At 43.4% G+C, this 22,379-nt stretch overlaps 1 protein-coding gene across 7 annotated transcripts in view; it reads left to right on the top strand.

Moving 5' to 3' along the window:
- The window catches only part of BNC2 (basonuclin zinc finger protein 2), a 1,178,402-nt gene that overhangs the window by 1,095,152 nt on the left and 60,871 nt on the right, over positions 1 to 22,379 (top strand). For all 7 annotated transcript variants that reach the window (XM_086961473.1, XM_086961472.1, XM_086961470.1 and 4 more), the window contains one exon: positions 7,371 to 9,334. In XM_086961473.1, coding sequence (XP_086817599.1) covers positions 7,371 to 9,334 — 1,964 coding nt within the window. The remainder of the gene's footprint in view (positions 1 to 7,370; positions 9,335 to 22,379) is intronic.

The raw sequence follows: 22,379 nt of genomic DNA on the forward strand, positions 1-22,379 counted from the left end.
TCCTAAATGTAAAATAAAACAAATACCTTGCCTGCCACCTTTAAGGAACCCCCTTTAAGGAACCCCCACCACATTCCCTGCCTTCCTGCCCCTCCAGTAGCTCTGCTTTCAGTCAACGTAGACCAGCAGCACTGCATGGACAGGCTGTCAGGGAGATCTGTCCGCCTGGTGTGGAAGACCCCTATGATGTAGCAAGAGTGGGTAATGAGTTTATGAGTCATAGCAGTGAGTTACCAGATTTGGAATCTGATGTAAATGAATGAGGCTTTCTATGGAAGCCATGTATAACATTTAAGTTCATTGGTTGCCCTAGGAATTGCACTCTGGTTTCCATTACTTGTCCTTCTCCTGTAACATAGGGCATTTTTTGACTTCATGCTGCATTCCAACGTAAAAACACATGAGTAGATGAAAGGTTCATCTTATCTATGAAAATGTGAGCTCACACCTGGACCTGTGACCTCAGATGAAACGTGCTTTTGCAGAGACAGTGATGCGTTTTGCAGCTTAATACTGCAGAGCGTTTCACAAATGTACAGCTGACCCAAAAGCAAGGGTCAAATCCATCACTTGAAGACTGAGTTTTGTCACTTCAAGAACAGGCCACTGACCTGTTTCTACAAAAGTGTGCTGAGTGCCTATGTTGGTTGCTCAGTGTTTAGAAGGTTCCACCTTATGTTCGTGACATAAAAGCGCTGATTGGTAGAGGCAGAATGTGTGGTGTTGGTGGCAGGAGGAGATGCAGGTGTCTCTAGAAAACAGGTGCCATGGAAAAGACATAATATTCAGTTCAGTGCGATGCTCTATCTCTGTACCAGTCATTGAGAATGTACTACATGGGGCATGGACAGATCCAAGGATTCTCCAAGATGGCTGCCTGTCTAGGTCAGGGTCGCCTGTCCCCTTTCCGGTTGTAACTTAATTAGGGACATCCTCAATGAAGGATATTTCAGGCAGGTGGGACTAGTTAATTCGCAGAGGTATCCAATAAACACTGCCAGAGTGTGAAACGGTCAACTCTTTCCCTTGCCATACCATTAGAGTGTACCATTGGATGAGAAATCAGACCTAAATCTATCTGACAGTGACCACGAGGGGCTCACAGTCCAATAGAGAGTAATGCAGAGCTGCGGATCTTATCATGTGGTCCTTGGACCTTTGGGCTCCACAACAACTATTCAGGGGGCCCTCGACTCCTTAGCAAATAAACAATGATTAACAGATTAATAAAGTGTATCCAAATTAAGAAGCAAAATGTAAAATTCTAATTTTTAAAACGTTAAGTAAATGTGAAGGAATTTGCAATTGAAGGCTGAAAATGACATTGATGTCCTCGCATTGAATCATGGGAGCAGTGCAAATGCATCAAACAAAATATAGTATGGGCAATGACTGGCCTCGGTTGAATTTAGAAAAGCCCCAACCTTACAATTAAAATGGAAGTGCTAATTTTGTAATCATTAATTAAACAAAACATTTAACCATTTCTATATTTCTGTGTTTTTGATGAGTGCTTGTTTGTCTATCTTTGTGTATTGTTTGCAGGTAATGACTCCGTGGGGGTCCCTGGATTCCAATAATGGATCAGTGGGGTTCCCTGGACTCCAGTAGTGATTACATGGGGTCCACAGAAGTCAGAAGGTTAAAAACCACTGGTCCTGAGAGTTAATGCCACTCATCCGCCACAAAGCACAATAGTCAAAGTTTACACAACACTGGAGAGAGATCGCCTTGACATTTTGCACTTACAGCGAAGCAGGTCCAAGTGAGGGTGGATTTAAGGGTGGCTGTATCAGGAAGAAGACCCTGTCCAGGTCATAATCACGCTTTTTGATTAAGAAAACAGTGAGTCAAAGGGGAAAATGTGTGTAACTTAAAGAAACAATATAAACTAACTACCCCATAGTGAAGGGCTTCAGGCCACATAGCTCTGCTTTTGAAGTGCTTGTGAACTAGCACACCCCAAAATCGGAGGAGGGGGCAGTTCAGAGCTTCCATTGTGCTCTAAAGAGAAAGGAACCCAACTCCCTCCCTGTGGCTGTCAGTCATGGTCATGGATGCTGAGTTATAGGAGGCAATCGTACTCGCCCTTCCTTGCACGCACTATTTGTAAGTAGCCACTGTTAACGTGGCTGACTTCTGAGGAGAAGCAAACTCTTCTGCTGGCAACACACACAGTTGAAACCACTCCCAGCTGAGCGAGGGCTGTTGCTACTCTGCAGTGTTTGACACAAAGGAGTTTGCATCAAACCCCCAAGTGATTTAGTCACTCCTGGATTTCATATAAAACTGTCAATGAAGCCACATAGCAGGTTTAATTTCAGACAGGTCCTTGAAGCCACTGTGCTTTATGGGGGTCTACAGTTATTCTGTCGAAACACCTCGACGACTCAAATCAAGAAACTAAAGGCAGGAACACGGGGTGTTCTTCAAAATTTAAAGAAAATAGAATCCTCACCCTGCTGAGCAAGAGCTTGAACACCCCACCCCGTGCCAAAGAGCTCTATCACAGTATCACAGTATCACATGACACAAGGGTACTGTGGGGATCTTTACAGCATTAACTCTTCTGGCTCTTTGCTCTGTCTTGGGCCGTGGTGGATAATGTGAGCCGCTGCGAGGTAGGGGCAGAAGTGGGACACATTGTGGGATTTGGGTGAGGTGAACACTCCTACCTCAAATCTTTTTTGACCTCCGCACTTTGCCTCCAACGGGATGTTTACTATAGTATAAGTCTCCTTTACATATCCATTGCCTGTCTCAAAACATTGAAGTAAAAAGTGTTTCTGCTTTTTTGTGATGGGCAAAATAATAAATCGTCCATGAGTTGGATTTATTAAGAACAATTGAAATGGTAAAAGAAATAAGAAAAACAGATTGCTGATATGTTGAAAACATATTATGCAGAATTATACGCACCGCAACTCAAACATATTTCCAAATTTCTTTGGAAGATTTCTTTCAGCTGTTGATCTGCACCACATCCAAAAATGCAATACGGCCCTAAGCAGATCCATTGAACTCCTAGAGTAGAGGAAAAAGTCCAGAAGTTAAACATGGGACGGTCCTAGTCTGGTTGCTCTTCATCACTGTTTTACCGAGAATGCTGGGAGGATTTGAAAACCCTACTTGTGGGCCTCTTTCTACACTTCACTATTGAAAGTGAAATTGATGGGATAACAGCAGAAGCCACTACAGTAGTTATGCCAAGCGAAGGAAAGGGCACTCCAACTAAATATATATATTGCTTAAAATGTGAACCGTAAAATGTATGCAAAAGTATTGGCCAGCTATTAAGGAAAAAAGCTCCTCTGTTACTCATGCACCCAACACAAAGTGATATTTGAGTGATAACGAAAGGCTTTCTGCCCACGTGATTGAAAAGCAGGTTCTGTTACATCTCTGACAGGAGCTATTGCGTTGGATACTGAAGAAGCAGTTGACAAAATATCTTGACTCTTCTTTGGAGCAGTTTTACAGAATTTCAATTCAGGGACACTTTTCATAAGATGATAATGGCTTTATATCACATACCCAAAGCAATAGTTAGAACGAGAGGCGCCTTATTGCAATGCCCCCCTTGCCATTCACGCTTCACTACGCTATATACTGTCCTCTGATAATTACCAGAGGTTTACTGAAGTCAATTGCTGTACCTTGAATTGATCTGTACCTCCAAAGAGGGCCGCCACTATTAATTTGACTCACACTACTTGGACTCACAACAGTATCTGATTTTTTAGACCACAGGGCACCTGATTAAGCCTGGATGGTGGCCATTTAACTGCTCTGTTTTAACAGACCACAGTTTATTGGTCCCATAACATAGATATTCAACTGATGTTCTCCATCCTTTAACGGACCAACTAATAGTTCCAGCCTCTTGCCCATTCCTTCGCGTCGATTACTTACACAATAGCCTTGATAACATCCCGGTGCATGGGTGACTTAACACGTCAGATGGCAATCGATCAAGAAGCATACATCCTCCAACACAATGTTTAACTTATGATATTATATTGTCCTGATTCATTTTAAAATGTGGTAATGTCTACTGCTTGAGTAATGAACTCACCAGGTCAAGATAAATAAATACCTCTTCTTTGTGTATCCTAATAATTGGACATCAATCCCATGTCACCTTTTATCTTTGTCTTCAAATCGGAGAACAAAATAGCATTTCGTCATTTAAGCACTCCCTTGTGATTAGAGATGCTCATTAGTTAGGCTCTTTTCTAATTTGGTACCCCAAGCCTGCTGCATCTGCTCCCTCTATGAACGCACCGCTCTTGGAAGGTTCTAGAAGTGTGCTCGGTCTTTGCATGGTCAGTCCCCTTGCCCTCTCGACCCAGGTGGTTAGTTCGTCGCAAAGGATTTCAACGTGCCCTAACCTGCTAGAGGGATACGGGTCCAAGAAAAAGTGAGCTGTTACTCAGGTTCTGATATATTTATTTATATATACTTACTGCAGCCCATTGCTTGACATTTCAGCATAGAACTTCTAGGTTCTGCCTCCAGGCAAATCGTATACTTACTGGTAAAGAAATGAAAGCGTGAAATGCTTTTTAATGTATATTTAACAAGGGACGCTCTGGTGATTGCTGAAGTGCGCTCCCCACGGAGCCTCCCCTTGCCATCAGCGCGGGATGTCTAAGAGACAAGAGTTCGACGCATTTATAATGTACTGCCCACATACAGCTGCTCTTATAATATCCTTCAGTGACAGATATTACAAGGCAATAAAACGTAAACATTACCAAAGTTCAAATCCACGTCAAAATGTAAGTCTGCATTAGTGGCCTTGGCTTAATTTTTCACATTGCTCCCAACTAATCGCGAAGGGAAACGCGGCCTGAGCCACTCGTGCATACCCCTAAACCACTCATCTGCCTTACCACGCACAGGGGTAGTTAAGGCAGTCAGCGGTCCAGATGTGCGGATGGGTGGGAAGAGGAAGCTCCAGGATGCGGCCTTGTAAGTGGGGCTGGGGCCGGGTTTTTGGGGGGGGGGGGGTAGTGTGTAGGGGTGGGGGTCAGTTTTAGGGCTCAGGGCAGGGGGCATGGAGGTATTTTTTTGGCAGGGTTTTCGGGCTAGGGGTCGGGGTAGTTTTAAGGGCTAGGACTGGGTTTTAGGTCTCAAGGGGGGGGGCAGTTTTCAGGGGTGCGGGTCAGTTTTGGGCTCAGGGAGGGGGGGCTGAGATCTGGGTCGTTTTTTGGGCAGGGCCGAGTGTTAAGGCTCAGGGTGAGGAGTCGGGTTGGGTTTTAGGGCTGGGGCGGGGTGGATTGCAGGGTTGGGGTATCAGGTGTTCGGGCACAGGGGAAAGGGGGCTGGGGGTGTGCAATGTACCAAGCATATCCCTTTATCAGCCATGCCTTTGCGATGAAATTCGTTGTAAAGACATGCGTGGTAAAGACGCAGTCATGGTTCAAAATGCGTTGTTTAGGCACTCGTGGTTTAGGCATGCATGATTGAATCATACAACCGGTCCTGAGTTATAGAGACCACTTTCATGCAGTTCTGGTCTTTTGCTCAACAGCACTTCCCATACTGGCATGTCTAGGTTTTTTTTCTTCCTTTATCTACATATGCCTAAAGTCCCAAAATGCAATGTGCCGTTCGAGAACAACTTAGGACTGGATCTGGGTTGCCTTCCATGAAATGGATGAGGTGGCAGCTATTCTTGTGGAACAAATTTGGTTTGCTACAAAAACGTATTTGATTCTTGTTTCTGCCTCTGTATGTGTTCTTATATTGAAGTCAGGAGCGTTGATGTCATGTAAGGAATTGTGCATGCTACATTAACTGCTCTGTGCACAAGTCATTTAACTGACTAATAATGGATGTCACATTTACAGAAGTAGTTGTCTCATGTATTCCTGGCATGTCTACCATACTCTCTTTAACCCGCTTAATTTGGACACTCTCTCCACTATCCCTTTCCCCTACTGTTTGCTACCTGAAACAGTTATTGACAGAAAAATAAGCAACTTCCAATTGGACCCATGGCTTGCTTGACATCTTGAGCCCGCCCTTGCTCTTTAGCCGACAGCACTTTGCATGCTGTGTTTATAAGACACCACTAAAACGAAGTCTAGCGATGTAATAATTTTGGCTTACATGTGAGGGATGACTGGCCGTTTCACACGTCACATGGGGCAGCTTGGCAACTATGTAGAATAGATGGTGATGGTCCCTATTACACTGTTTTGTCTTATGTCGCGTCATGTCACCCATATTTTTATAGTTCATTAATGTTGTATGTTTGACTTTGTGAAATATGGTTGCATTTTTTATTTACAGCCCAGCATCTTCACAAAAACCCTAACAAATTATCTTCAGGGGTCAATTCGATCTGACCCACCTTGTTAGCAGTCACGATGTATTGCCTCCTGGTGATTTTTCTGGTAGCCTGCGAGTTTAGTTTCCAGTATCTCTTCATTTATTTTGGTTGAGAAACACAGTCACTGATTGGCACGTTCTTCAGCAGAGAGGCCACAAAATGAATGACCAAGAGGTAGAAAACCGCCTTCTACGCCTTTAAACTGTAGTGATGCAGCCAGGAAGCTCACACCATGCTAGAGGGCTTCACGTGTAGGTGTTCACATGTTGGTGTTCGATGCTTCCGGTTATCTGTTATCCAACGAGTCTGCATACTTTTGCTTGTCATCATTGAGACGCTGCGTCCAGAGATCACTCCACGTAGAGAACAGTCTCTGGCATGTGCCACAGACCACAATGTCCCTTCCAAAATGTAGGAGGAGCCACACTTTATTTAGATTATTCCTAAAAACATAATCCAATAACACTTTACAAATTACACCATTTTTGTTCGGCCCTAAACTAGTCAAGCAGGTTTTTGAAGTAAGGTACCATCCCCCTTTGTAATTCCAGTTCATGTCTCCCTAGTTTGGAGGTGCGCACACCACCCAGCACATGCTTTTTTTTATTATTTCCTCCAGCTCTGTCATGGCGCTAATTTGTGGGTAAGTTGCAGTGCTCTTCCTTTACCGGGGATGGCACAGCACGTGCTCACTTCTCATACTAATGTATGCTAAACAGCTGCATAGTTCATAGATCACTGGCGTTAAAATAGCAACGCTGACGGTAGTTTACATCACAGGGCCCCAGCGGTCTCCATTTTGTTTGCCTTGACATTATTAAACTCAATCTGTTCTTCTAACTGCGAATCTAATTACTGCATTTGCATGGCAGAGAAGTTTCCACAGTGGCCGGCTAACAGTCTTTGCATGTGGCTTTCCCTTGCTGTTGTGCAGCAGGGCTGCTGTGGTTGTACTGTGCAATTTTGCCGAATCAATAAGTTATTTTTTTTTTGTGTTTGTCTTTGTTGTTTGTCTTGGTGTGACCTCCAGGATGCTGCAGGCAAGGTGCTGGACCGCTGGGCCATCATGTCTCGAGAAGAAGAAATCATTACTCTGCAGCAGTTTCTGAGGTTTGGAGAGACAAAGTCGATAGTAGAGCTGATGGCTATTCAAGAGAAGGAAGGACAGGCCGTGGCAGTGCCGTCATCAAAGGTAGACTCTGATATCAGGACTTTCATCGAAGGCAACAACCGCGCCCGAAGTCCCAGCTTGCTCACGCATCTGGAAAATAGCAACCCGTCTAGCGTCCACCATTTTGAAAACATGCCCAATAGTTTAGCATTCCTGCTTCCATTTCAGTATATCAACCCAGTCTCTGCCCCAATGCTTGGCCTCCCACCCAATGGGCTCTTGCTGGAACAGCCAGGACTGAGGCTGCGCGAGGCAAGCCTCTCCACTCAGAATGAGTTTGAGGAGACCAGTGAGTCGGAAGTGTCTCCAATGCCTTATAATCGGAGTGAGCAGCCATCTAGCAGAAATGCCTTGTCCAGCATTACAAACGTGGAGCCCAAATCGGAACCAGGAAATGAATCTCCACGTCACCCCAGTACACCCATCAATGAAATATCCAAACCAGAGCACACAAAAAGCTCTTTTCGGATCCACAGAATGAGGAGGATGGGCTCCTCGTCCCGAAAAGGTAGGGTGTTCTGCAATGCCTGTGGCAAAACTTTCTACGACAAAGGTACTCTCAAAATCCACTACAATGCAGTTCATCTTAAGATCAAACACAGATGTACCATTGACGGGTGCAACATGGTCTTCAGCTCTCTTCGAAGTCGTAATAGACACAGTGCTAACCCCAATCCACGCCTCCACATGCCCATGTTAAGAAATAATAGAGACAAAGACCTAATCCGTGCAACTTCAGGAGCGGCCACCCCGGTCATAGCAAGCACTAAGTCATCCTTAACCTTATCAAGCCCTGGCCGGCCTCCAATGGGCTTCTCTACTCCCCCACTAGACCCTCTTCTTCAAAATTCTCTCCCTAGCCAGCTGGTATTTCCAACTTTAAAAACTGTACAGCCTGTTCCTCCTTTTTACAGAAGTTTACTAAGTTCTGGAGAGATGGGAAGCTCTCCTACTTCACTGTCCACCAGCCCAATCATGTCGGCTCCAGTTTCAATGGAGCAGCCAGCCCCACCTACAGCAGACCCACCAGTGACTGTGATGTCAATGCCAACTCATGAATCGAACTCTGACCTTGCCCCTAAGAAGAAACCAAGGAAGTCCAGCATGCCCGTTAAGATTGAGAAGGAAGTAATTGACACAGCTGATGAGTTTGATGAAGATGATGAACATGACGCATTGACAAACGATGCTAACCACAACACCCATAGTCATTCACAAGATGAGATGAGCCCCGGATCATCTGCAAAGGGCTTTTCCAAATCTAATAGTCATGGGTGCATCTCACGGACTAACATAAGAGCTGACAGCATGACGTCTGAGGACCAAGAGCACGAAAGGGACTTTGAAAATGAGTCAGACATCTCTGAGCCAAAATATTGTGAGGAATCCATGGAAAGTGATGAACATCATCAAATTCATAGGGAAAATCATGATAGAGCAATGAGAAACAGTGATAAGCAGCATGAAAACCATATTGGCTCTCATCATCCATCTGGGATAAAAGTGAAGGAGGAGTTTTCAGATCCCACATACGATATGTTTTATATGAGCCAATATGGACTTTTCAATGGCGGTGGTGCTAGCATGGCAGCTCTTCATGAAAGCTTTGCTTCATCCTTGAACTATGGAAGCCCACACAAATACTCCCCCGAAGGAGACTTGTGCTCCACTCCTGATCCCAAAATTTGCTATGTGTGCAAGAAGAGTTTTAAGAGTTCCTACAGCGTAAAACTTCACTACCGAAATGTCCACTTAAAGGAGATGCATGTCTGCACAGTGGCTGGTTGCAACGCAGCTTTCCCTTCTCGGAGAAGCAGAGACCGGTCAGTAAACATTCATTATTTCTATTACTATGGAATTTGTGTCAATAGTGCATTCAAAGTTTGATAGGAAAATAGAGTGCTAATGTTGTTGTGCCATTACTACAGTAGATATTATCAATATAAGTATGCCACAAACAAAAACAAATCAATATCTTTGGAAGATGAAACGTAGTGTACATTAGATAAAATTTTCTTGCTAGCCAAAGACTGCTAGATTAATAAGAGTCCTTTTCATATGTCCATCCAACCTACTCCAGAAATACAACGTTCTGAAAAATGTTAGATTGGGCAAAAATGAAGTTAATTGATTTGACATCATTTTTGCTGTTGCCAAATAAGACATTACTGAACAACCTTTTCCAATTGACTGTTAGACCAGTTTAGCTTTGGTTAAAAGTGGTGTCGACAAATGGGGTGTACCACTGGCCCCTTCTGAAATATTCACATATTTTGATTGGGGTATCACCATTAGATACATCCATGGTAACTAGCTCATTAGACATGCATTTGAGTGAATTATAAAATACACATAAGAGTTTGTTAGACATTTAAGGCCCTGCAAGTCATGCTTCTCATGCACTTATTGTCGGTTTACGGGGGGGGGGTGTAGGTAGGGATGTTCAAGGACACACAGACCGAAGCTTGGCATGGGGATTGAACTTGGTTGCCCTTAAATTCATAAATCAAGTACTGCTGGAGACTTCCCTACATGTGGCACGGTCTGGGGTTTTCCTGTCTGATGACCTGTCACAGTAGACTTTTGGCCTCATTTAGGGTTTGGTAGAGCAGGTGGAACACCATTAACTGGCGGTCCTCCTATCTAGCCAAAGATGTGGTTTTTCCTCCCCATTTGGAGCTCAAGAATCCGCTGAGTTACCACCAGTAGGGCATTCTAGCCCTGCTGACGAAAAATCCTAAACAAGCTGTCTATCTGTCACTGTGCCGCTGGGTGCTTCATGCGATGCATGGCGTACATGGACAGGGAAAATACAGAATGGCACCCACACGCAGGGAGAAATCTCCCTGAGCGTTGGGCCATTATGTTTATCTAGAGAAAATAAACTCCTACTTTGGAAGTTTGTCTTCACTTTACAAAAAGGTGTGTTGATCCGGCACTTTAAACATGGTGTCTCCTAGGCAAACCGGCCATGCTGGATAATGGGCCTTAGCTGCTCCCTTCACAGCTAAGAGGTTACCACAGGCAGTCTGAGATCTGAAACTGAAGCTTGTCATCCTCCACCAGGGTTGCAGGCCATGCCTTGAACCCGCTCCACCTCCGGCAGACTTCCGGAATGTCCGTCTGGATCTAAGTGACTCTGTATATCTATTTTGTATTCAGGAAAATGGTACCCTACTATTGACCTATTTTTATAGTATGGTACACTAATATATTATTCTGAAGCACTTATCCTTTCTACACAAAGAGAATAATTTTAGTACAATTATGAAATATGAAACTGAAAACATAAATTTGAAGAACGAAGCAAAAATACTGATTTGGGAACGCAGTAGCAATGGGAAGATTCACTTGCTCTATTTCATTGGAGTATGTTCTCAGAAATGCGTTTTCTTATTTCACTACTCAGTGTGTAGATAAGAGTATATCTACCGATCTCACTATCAGAGATCATGTAAGTAGCTCAGAAATGCCAGTCAGACCACTCATTGGATTTGTAAACTTATCTTGAAAAGAAACAAAACATTTTGATCTCTATAGCAAAATAATTGTGTTACTTTTTCTGTTTTACTTGCTGCAGAATTTTATATTTTTTTCTTCTTTTTTTGGCAAGCCATTTATGTTATTGTTTGCTTATTGTTTTATTTCTTCCGTTGTGTGACAGTATTTTTTTTCAATCCAGTTAATAATATTTTTATATTCATGTTTGCCTTACTATCTTAGCTGCTTTAATTATATGATTATGTGTGTGTCTTCATTAGATGAAATTGGCTGCATTTTTGTTTTATATTTTCTTTCTTTATGTGGTCGGGATTCCCTTTTTTATATTTCTAATGCACTAAATTCCCTTACCCCTTTAACTTTTTGCAGTCGAGAGGGAAGGTGTAGTGAAATAAGTACAAATGGCACAGCCAGTAGTAAGGCCGTCCATATGGATAAAAAGAAATTGCCTGCCACAGTAAGAGCCTGCCTTGGTGGTTGGTGTTTGGGTTTATACATTATGTTATGTTATAACAATTTATAAAGCTCGCAAATAGCCATAGGTGTCTCTGCGCTACGTGCTCCAGAAAGTATGGCCTAGATGAAAAAACCTATTAATTAAAGAGCCATGTTTTTATTTGTTTCCTAAATGACAATAAAGTAGGGCTGGCTGTAATTTGAGAGGGAAGAGAGTTCCACAGCTTAGCCATGGCAACGACGAAACTTCTGTCGCCCCAATTGGTTCTGTAGGTTCTTGGGATATATTGAGTCAATATAATCTCCTTGCACTAGCTCTCTCTGACTGCCAGAAAGGGAGTGCATTTAACTTCTCTCTAAAGTAAACTTCTCTGAAAGGTTTTCAATTCATTATATTGACCACCGCTATGGAATCATTATTACCTTTTGGTCACTGTTCCAGTCACTAAAGCTTGTTACAAATATTTAACTTTACTATTCACTACCGATCCTCTCACACGGTTAAGTCCTTTGTTCTTTTGTAAAAAAAGACTTGACGACATTGAAAGGAGGCCAGAAGAGAAGAGAGCTGTTCTAGCTATTAGTCTGTTCCATATTCCGTAAGGGAAAGAGGATTAACAGTTTGTGCAAAAAAAATAGTTTAATTAGTGCTTTAGATGCCTGCCATTGAGCGCCCTGACAGACTGCACACATTTTACAGAACTTTTATTTTGCTTTATGTTATACAACTTATAAGTCTTTTCCAAATGATGTACAAATATGTCAATTTCTGAAATGGCTATCCTCATTAACGATGAAGCCATATATGCCATAAAACCCTCCAGCCTCCATTCAGTTTCAAAAGCCAAGTCTTCGCAATCTAGGATGAGAAATTGTCTGAAAGCATCTTATATAGAAGGTTTTTCTGTTTGTTGTGCCCATTTCAGCAAATAGAAGACAATTAAGAAAATATGTGATGTGTTCAGGCCACAGTGAGAATAATTTTTTGTGACTGAGCATGGCGTGTGAGGCCTACTGCGGGGAATGAGATTTTGATATCAATTTATAAGTATGATAAATTTAATAAAGAATCCCATTCATCTGTTTTGGACCGCTCGTATCTGTCATTGAGGAAAGGACCACCCCCGCCTTGGTTAGACAAACCCCATTAACTGACGCCACTCGGAAGAACCACTTACAACTGATAGAGTTTTAAGAGTTTATATAAAGATTAATTTGGATACGATACAATCCACTCAGGATAAAATCTCAAAGTATACAAAATACAAAATCAGTTTCAATATCAGCCTCTTAAGCTTCGGTGTGAAGTGGTTCCTTCTGCGTCATCTGCAGTAAGATAAAAACAATCATCAAGTTAATCTGTCCCTACTCTATGCTATGTGTCAACCCTACTTCGCCAGTTTCTTCCCTAAAAAGGTGTCAGTAGTTTGACTTCTAATGAAGTTCAAACTCTCTTTTAGCCTCTAAAGGAAATCTTAAGTTTCGGAAGCAGTACCCTCTCTGCCTACCCATCCGTTCTCTCTAAGGGTCCTCGGCCTACTGCTCCCTTGCGCTCTGATGTCTTAGCGCATCTGCTCAAGGCATCTACCCTTGTCTTTGCTCTCGCCTTAGCCTAATGCTAATTGCTCTGCTCTTCCCTGATTGCTCTGATTGCTCTGATTGCTCTCTCCTCCCCGGGGTGCTGTCCCTAAAATACACAATCACCGTGTGGGTGGAACGCCCCTTGACGCCCACCACGGACTTCCCCCGATGATGTCAACTTCCTGCTTCTTCCATTGGTCCATTCCTTGCGTCGTTCGTTAAGTTGACCCTTCTCCTTTCGATGTCATCTTCATCATCTCATCGTCGACTTTTATTGACTCTTTCAGATCAAGTGTCATAGAAACTTAGACAAGGTCTTAACTTATCTGTACACTTCTTAACCTTCTAGATCATGTGAATGGTCTTGTCAAAACATAGTCCACCTCAACAAAATGTCTCTCCTCACGTTCGAGCAACAAGTTCCGTCCGGCATTGTCACCTTAAATCTAACAAGTGCTAGACTTCTCGCTCTCACGTCCACATCAAGCTATTTACGACTTTTACAAGCCCTCTAAATTACATTCATGTGACTATGCTCCTTCGAACTCTTGGTCAGTCAGGTTACAAACACAAATGACCTAAACTCTTCCAACATTCCTACAGAAAACCCTCTATACAGTATAACCTTTGGCATACATTTATATATTCGCACTTTAGCAAAGCCCTAGTTATACTTAAATACATTCTACATCAATAATATGTAATATATAGAATACAACTACATAGAATATAACTTATGCATTCTCCTTGGTTACATTATCATGTACGTTTATGCTTTTCCACATTACAATTCTCGCCGCTTCTCCCTTTAAAGTTGTACACGTACACGAATTCTACTGTGCGCGTTCTACATTTCATAAGCATTTCTACATTTCTACATCTACCCATCATGTATACAGGCCTTCTAAATCTAATGCATTTTAACATGTGAATACATTTACATTTCCTATAGCATGTTATCACATTCGTTGGCTTTTATGCTATATTTGTCAACTTTATATTACGATATACGTTTCATTCCTACGTTTATAACATATACGTCTAAATATGGTTACGATATACTTTGCATTCAAATTGCGCTCTCTCAGTTCCCCCCTTTGATGACTTTTAGGAGTCATCACAAAAAGCAATTTGAATACATCATTTATACCGAACTAGTTACATCAGTTCCTCTTTTTATCGATTCAAGTGTTCTCAGACTTTTATACTGTTGATCTTGTAGGACAGCTAGTCTTCTTTCTTGGTCTCTCATCGATCTTTGTAACTGATTTGACTTATACCACTTATACAGTTTTACTAATCCTAATAATGTAATTATGCAAATTAATACTATTAATACAGGCTTTAAAATATACCAAACTATACTTTTGCCTAGATTAGCAAACCAACTTCCAACCTTTCCCACTCCATTTCCTACTTTTTCCCAAACATTTACTTTTGATAAATCTTCAATTTCTTGATGAATCTGTGTAATGTTCTGTATGACTTTCTCAAGTGGTTTTGAATTATCAGGAATATAAGTACAACATTCCTGAACTTTCAAAGCTTTACAAACTCCGCCTTCCTTTGCTAATATCACATCTAAAGCAAGTCGATTCTGAAGAACCATTGCTCTGATCGATTGCATCTCACCTTCTACTAACATTAATGATCTCGCAGTACTAGCAGACAATCTATCCACGACTGTCGCTAACCTTCTAATCTTAACATCGTTAAGAATCAAACCTAACAATGGAAACATCGCTCCAAATACATCTCCTACTACTTCTGCATCTCCTACTTCCCTTTTCGTCCTCCTCGAAGCCTTTCCTTCTATAATCGCTAAATCCTTTGCATGATATATTTTGGGGAAGACAATTGCCAAGTAACACGAACCATACCAATTGTCAGGTAGTTTTACATAGGCATTTCTCCCACATACAAAATACACATTCGGAATAGCTTGCATTCCCTTCATAAAATCTTTCGTATAATACTCTAATTTAAAAGAGTGCTCGCAACTAACCTCACCTACGAATTCACTCTCGTAATACGTTTTGCTTCGAGCTAAACATAACTTTCCTTTCTGCGTTCTATCCAATGCTATTGCACCATTGCTACCTTTCTTTTTATGTGCCTTCTCTTCTTCTGTCCAGTCTATTTTCCATTGTCCTGACATTTTTAGAATCTTCTGCCGTCTGCATCGATCATCAACTTGTGCTATAAATCTTTTCTCTACTTCTGATACTTTGCAAGTCAGATTATTTCTACGTGCATATGATGTATCTAATGTGTCCCAAGGAAGAAAGAATTTGGCTAATCTATCCTCCTTTTTGTAGTAGTCCCACTTATTCATTTGTTTATAATTCGGAACTTCAGGCAGTACCGAATCATAATTTGAAAAGTAGTACTCAAATCCTTCTCTACCATAAAATATACTAAGCAGTAAACTACATGTTATCCCATAAGTCAATGGGAGATGATGATATCGAATGCCCTCATCTACAGAAGCCGGCAATTGCATACAAACGTAGCAATCTTTGGCCTCCATGGCATCGATATATTCGTATAATAGTTTTGCATATGCGTTTGACCTAAAGTTTCCCTGTGACTCGTCTATATGTAATCTACGAACTTCATCTGCTAGTAACGCCTTTTCACGTATAACATTGCTCTCCTCCTTCTTTCCCACAAGAGCAGGTTTCAAGGTCGTTACAATTTTCACATTCACTATTTCCTTATCATGCTCATATCCTATTGTGTACGATATTGTAACTACTGTAATTATGAGAAATATCACTATTGCTATAAGTGTACCTACTATACATCTAGCTTTTCTGTTTGGGTTGCCGTTCTCCATGTTATCAAAAACAGCGTACCTCGTTCTCTAGCGAAAGGTTTCCTGTTGCAGTCTTTAGTTGCTTATGTACTTTCTCAGTCTTTAAAGTGCTTTTTATCAACAGGTATCTTTTTCACAACAATGTCTTTTCTTTTCTTAGCAGCAGACAACCCTAGCCCTTCTCCGTCCTCTAAATGTAATCCCTAATTTTATTCTTCTTTCCACTCGGTGCTAGGTTATCTTCTTCTTTATAACGTACGTACAAAAGTCTTTTATGCATCAACAATTATTCTCGGACCTGCAGCTTTCACAACAATTATTAATAGTTCAAAGCGAATAACTTTTTCTTCTTCTTCTGTCATTTGTTGACCAGCTGTTGGAAACTGTAATCTTTTTAGCACTAGATCTTGAATTTTACTCAAACGTGGGGGTATGGGAAGTGTGAAAGTCAGTAACCCCTCAGTCTCGAGTCCAGGTGCCACCATCCATATCTCCACTGCCACAAATGGATCGAGATCGATTACTTTCACGCTCTTCACTCTCCCAGATTTCTGTCCCCAATACATCTGCTAGATAAGTCCACTCTGGGGTGGCGTACCTTCTGCAGGGCACACGTACCCTTCTTGATCTTCGTGGACTCTCAGTTCCTGAATCTGTCGTCTCTTCCTCCTGATCCGATTCTTCAGCGATAGGAGCAAGAGTTCTTTCGTTCTTTCCTTCCGAACTTGGCCTTTTCCTTCTCTCTGGCCAAATGGCTTCGTTGTTTTCCGTCTTTCCGCTCCTTGTTCCAGGACCCGTCTCTTGGTCACTCTCAGTTTGCTCGATATCTGTGTCGGACTCCCAATTACTTTCTTCTCCTGAGGCGACTTCAGTCCCACTCGTGTCCTGACCTTCGTCGTCCTGTTCCAACACAGTTTCAGCTTCTTCGATCACCTCCACAGCTTGGCTTTTCCCCTCTATGGCTTCTCCGCTTCCCGCCGGATTCTCATCCGAGAGAGGAGCTGTGTCTTCTGGAGGTGTTGGCACTCTTCGGGTGTGTGAGGCATGTATCCAGTTCGGCAGACCTCCACACTTCACTGCGGTATTCGTTACAAGTATGACTTGAAACGGTCCTCGCCAACGCACGTCTAAGCAGTTCTTCCTGACATGCTTCTTCACCAGGACCCAGTCTCCTGGACTCAGGTCGTGGCACAAATCTCGTACTGACGGAACCTCTGCAGCCTGGACCTGGAGGGACACAGAATTAACGGCATCAGATAGTCCCTTGCAGTAGTCCAAGATCAAATCGTCTGTGATGTTCACTAGCGCTGCAGTCGGAACCGATGGCAATCTCATGGCTCTCCCCATTAGCACTTCATGTGGAGAGAGGCCTGTTCTTCTATCAGGTGTGCTACGTATGCTCATAAGAACTACTGGAAGTGCGTCTGGCCAATTCAGGGATGTCGATGAACAAACTTTAGCCAGTCTGGACTTGATAGTACTGTTAATTTGCTCTACGATCCCTGAAGCTTCTGGTCGATAGCTGCAGTGTAACTTCTGATCAATATTCAAAGCTGAACACAGCATCTTCACCACTTCGCTATTGAAATGAGTTCCTCTGTCCGATTCCAAAGAGGATGGCACCCCAAACCTCGGTATCAACTCTCTAAGCAACAATTTTGCTACTGTAAGTGTATCGCACCTACGTGTAGGGTAAGCCTCAACCCATCTAGAAAATATGCAGACAATCACTAAAACGTATCTGAGTCTGTTGCATGGAGGCATTTCTATGAAGTCAATCTGCATCCTATTGAAAGGCCCCCCAGACCTTCCTATATGACTCAAGGTAACTGGTGTTCTCTTTCCCACATTTAGTTGCTGACAGATCGTACATCGCTGACACACTGCTTCTGCCGCTATTCTAAACTTAGGATTGAACCAAGTTTGTCTGAATACTCTCACCATAGCGTCTCTTCCTATGTGTGCTGATCCATGCAATTTCCTTGCCATTGGACTAATGAGTTCATTTGGTAAAACTGCCCTTCCGTCGGCAGAAACCCAAAAGTTCATCTCACTTTTCCCGCAACCTGCTGTTTCCCAGCTCTTTTTCTCCTCATCTGGTACATTTTCCTGTACTGCTCTCAACTCATCCCATGTATCTACAGTATCCAATAACATAGTCAGTTCAGTTCTCTCCTGGACTCCCCCCACTTTCACGTCCGTGTGAGAATATCCCTGCTCTGCACAGTAACGCGCTACTTCATCTGCGTATCTGTTTCCTAGCGATACAAAATCAACATTTTTTGTATGTGCTACACATTTGACCACAGCTATGGCCATAGGTTTTTGCAAAGCTTCTAACAGAAGTTTCACGAATTCTCCATTCCTAATCGGAGAACCCGAGGAGGTCATATAACCTCTCTGAGACCACAACTGCCCGTAATCATGAACTACGCCGAAACCATACTGGCTATCGGTGTATATAGTGACTCGAAGTCTGTCGCCTGCTAGGCAAGCACGAGTCAAAGCCACAATTTCAGCTACCTGTGCGGAGTGGACTCCTTCCAGGCAAGCGGCTTCTATAACTCTGGTAATCGTGCATACTGCATAAGCTGCTCTCAGCTGACCGACATCGTTTCTTACGCATGAACCATCAACGAAGAAAATTTCGTCTGGGTCTGTCAATGGCTCATCTACGATATCAGGTCTCGGTTTGGTACATAGTTCAGTCACATCGAGGCAGTCATGTTCTGTACAATTTTCATCGTCCACTTCGTTCGGAAGTGGCATCAAAGTTGCAGGATTCAAGACAGAGCATCTCTTTAGGGTCACATTCTCGGCAGCCAGTATGACCTGCTCGTAGCGTGTGAGCCTGCTATTCGTCAGATGCTGAGTCTTAGTCCTGGTCATTAACAATTCTACAGAATGTGGTACATACACCTCTAACTGGTGACCCATAACTACGCTCTCAGATCGTTCAATGCTGACACCCGTTGCAGCTACGGATTTGAGACATCCGGGCAACGCTGCGGCTACTGGATCTAATGTAGCCGAAAAGTACGCCACTGGCCTGCGCGCATCTCCGTGGACCTGTGCTAATACCGCTAAAGCGCATCCCTCTCTCTCGCAGCAGTAAAGCAAAAATGGTTTTGTGTAATCAGGCATCCCTAAAGCCGGGGCACGACATAAGTCCTCCCTCAGCTGCAAAAATGCCATCAAACAATCTTTGTCCCATGGCACCGGATCACTTACTCCTTTGTGCGTCAGTTGTAATAACGGTTTAGCCTTCAGTGAAAAGTTTGCTATCCACTGTCGACAATAACCGACCATGCCTAGAAACATCCTGACTTCTCTCTGTGTCGTAGGCGCGTTCATTTTCATAATCGCCTCTATTCTGTCTGGAGACACCTTCCGTTTTCCCTTTTCAATCCTGTGGCCCAAGTATTGCACCTCAGTCTTACAATATTGCAATTTACCTGGAGACACCTTGTGTCCGTTCTCGGCCAAGTGATTTAACAAGGTGATGGTGTCTTCTCTGCAAGCTTCCTCAGTCTCTGACGCAACCAGGAGGTCGTCTATGTACTGGACCAGAACTGAATTCTTGGGCAGTACTAGACTCTCAAGATTTCGTTTCAATAACTGGTTAAAGATCGACGGGCTTTCTGTATACCCCTGAGGGATACGACACCATGTTAAGACGCGATCTTCCAGCTTGAAAGCGAAAAGATATTGGCTCTCTTCATCCAACGGTATCGAAAAGAAAGCCTGGCACAAATCTATCACGGTAAACCATTCAGCTTGGAACGGTATCTGAAATAATATCACTGATGGATTCGGTACCACTGGACAACATGAGACAACAATATTATTAATCTTCCGAAGATCCTGTACTATTCTGTATTTTCCACTAGGTTTCTGCAAACCCATGATCGGGGAGTTACATGGACTACCCACGATCTCCTTCAGTATTCCCTGCTTAATCATGGATTCGATCACAGGCTTGATCCCTGCAATCGTCTCTGGCGTTAGCTTATACTGTGGTGTTCTTGGATACTCAGCATGGGGTCTTACCAAGATTTTTACCGGTTCTACTCCTTTAATCAATCCTATTTCTTCCCCAGTAAAATCCCATACCTCAGCTGAGACTTTCTCCCTTAAATCTTGCGGAAGTTCCTCCACTGTTAAGGTAGGGTAAAGTTCCACACACTCTTTCGAGTTTACGACTTTAAAATCAGCGTCCTCATCATTCGTCTGCACTTCGACTCCTTCTGGTGTGCAATGTATCGTGCAATTTAGTTTGCACAGCAAATCTCTCCCTAGTAAGCACACAGGACTAGAATCGCAGATCACGAACTGATGTTCGTCACTGTAATTCCCTATTCTTACTGACACTGGTTCGGTCAAGGGATTTGTCATCCTTTTGTTCGCGACTCCTACCACCTGTACCGTTTCTCTTGATATTGGCAGACCCGGGACTACCACAGATCTTAACGTGGATCGGGTGGCCCCTGTATCCACCAAAAAGGTTGTAGGACATCCCGCTATTTCCGCCTCTACGTATGGTCCTCTCTGATCTACCTCCAAGGCGGCTCCTAGAGTACAATCTTCTTCCCTACTCGCCCGCTGCCCTGTAAGAGGATCAACGTAGTAGCATTCCTCTCCTCCTACAAACAATGGCATCTGTCTGTAGGTTTTCCCTCCATTTGAGATGCGAGGTGGTTGAGGAAACGGGGCTCGAGGAGTCTGAGTCCCCCCTTTGACAAACTTGCCCTTCGGGACGGTGGCTCCCTTAACCACGTTGTGCTGAACCTCTTCCTCCTCCTGTTCTAATTCCCCTGACTCAACATTGTAAGGACACTCGCGTCGCCAGTGTCCCACCTCATTACACTGATGGCATCTCGTCGTCTTTTTCAGTGTCGCGATATCCATTCTCGGTCTTGGTCTTTCTTCCTCATCTCTACTCTGATTATTCTGTTTCTTTGCCGGCGTTCCTGTTCCCTGCTGCCGCTGTTTATCCTTCCCAGCAGCTTGCATTTGCACTAACATTAACTTTTCCTTAAGCTTCTTTGCCTTAGAGTCTATCTCGTCACTACAATACCTTGCGTATCTCAGAATTTCGTCTAAAGGTTTGTTTTGCCAACAGATCAGATGCTGCTGGATCATTAGGCATATTTCTGGTCTCAATCCGAGGACAAACTTTGAAACAAACTGTCCAATGTCCTTTGGATCCATCACATCTAACCCGCTGTACTGCTTGAATGCTTTCAGCAATCGCTCGTAAAACTCATGAACTGTCTCCTTCGGCTCCTGAGTAGTTCGATCTATCTTTACCCAGTCTATGTCTTGCACCGGCACTTTCTCTTTTAGCCATGTTATTACCCTTTCGTATTTCTCCATGACCCTTAGTGATGGACCATTCGTCCGAGCGTCTCTCGTTGGCTCACAAGTAGGCCATTCAACGCTAAGCTTGCATGCCGTCCACAAATCTCCGGGTACTACGATATCGAACAGTGTGTTCAAATCGATCCACAGCACCTTCGAGATCTTCACGAATCTTTCTACCTGCTTGTACCACTCAACAGGGTTATCCCTAAGCTTTGGGAAGGAATTGGTGAATGCCGCCAAATCTCCCCTACTCCAGGGCACATGAACGTAGCTTCCATTCGCGATTTCTCGCAACGGGAAGGCTTCCATTCTCATCAAGTCTGCGTCCTGGGACTTCTCAAGCACACTCCGTCTAACGGAGCCCTTCTTGGACCATCTTTCCTCCCATCTATCCAAATCTTTCCATATCCTGATACTTATGATCAATTCCCTTATGTGTACCTTCAGCGCGATCGTTCTACGGTCATCCAAATCCTGGTCCGTGCATGTTAGCCTATGGTTGCTCTGTAAAGCCTTAGTTCGTGACAGGTCTACCATGTACCTGTTTGCCAAATTAGATAAGTTCTCATGAGCTGACCTCGCTCTTCGAGTAATATCTTTGGATAGGAACAGTATCTCATCTGGTGTATACGAGGCTAATCTCTCTAATGACACTGTACCATCTATCAATTCATCCAGATCTGCTTTCAAACTCATTACGTCAAGTCGTTTTGCTTTTATTTCCGCTTTCAGCATCTCAGTTCTGTGTTCTTCTCTCATATCTCTCTCACCTCCACTATGCGCCCTACGCCTGAGCACAGGTGAGTTATGAGGAGCTCTGCTTCCTTCTCTTCGTTCCCACCCCTCGAGATCCCAAGCCTTTCCGTCTTTACGTGGGGTATGGTGGAATAATGCTCCATCCTCCAACCCTACATTCCGTCTTCTAGGCTCGGTTTCTCCCGCTATGAGATAGGATTCACCGTTCTGCTCTAACCCACTATAACTTGGTTGTTGCCTGGTGTCGCTTAATAATATGAAAGGCCCTCGCCGGTCTTCCGTGTTCCCGTGATCTCTTCCGTGATCACCGGATGGATGGCGAGACGTTTCGCGACTCCCTATGTTTTCATGACTCCGACCGCTATCACCAGATGCATGTCGAGACGCTTCGC

The sequence above is a fragment of the Lissotriton vulgaris genome, chromosome 3_1 (assembly GCF_964263255.1).
Source record: "Lissotriton vulgaris chromosome 3_1, aLisVul1.2, whole genome shotgun sequence".
Taxonomy (NCBI): Eukaryota; Metazoa; Chordata; class Amphibia; order Caudata; family Salamandridae; genus Lissotriton; species Lissotriton vulgaris.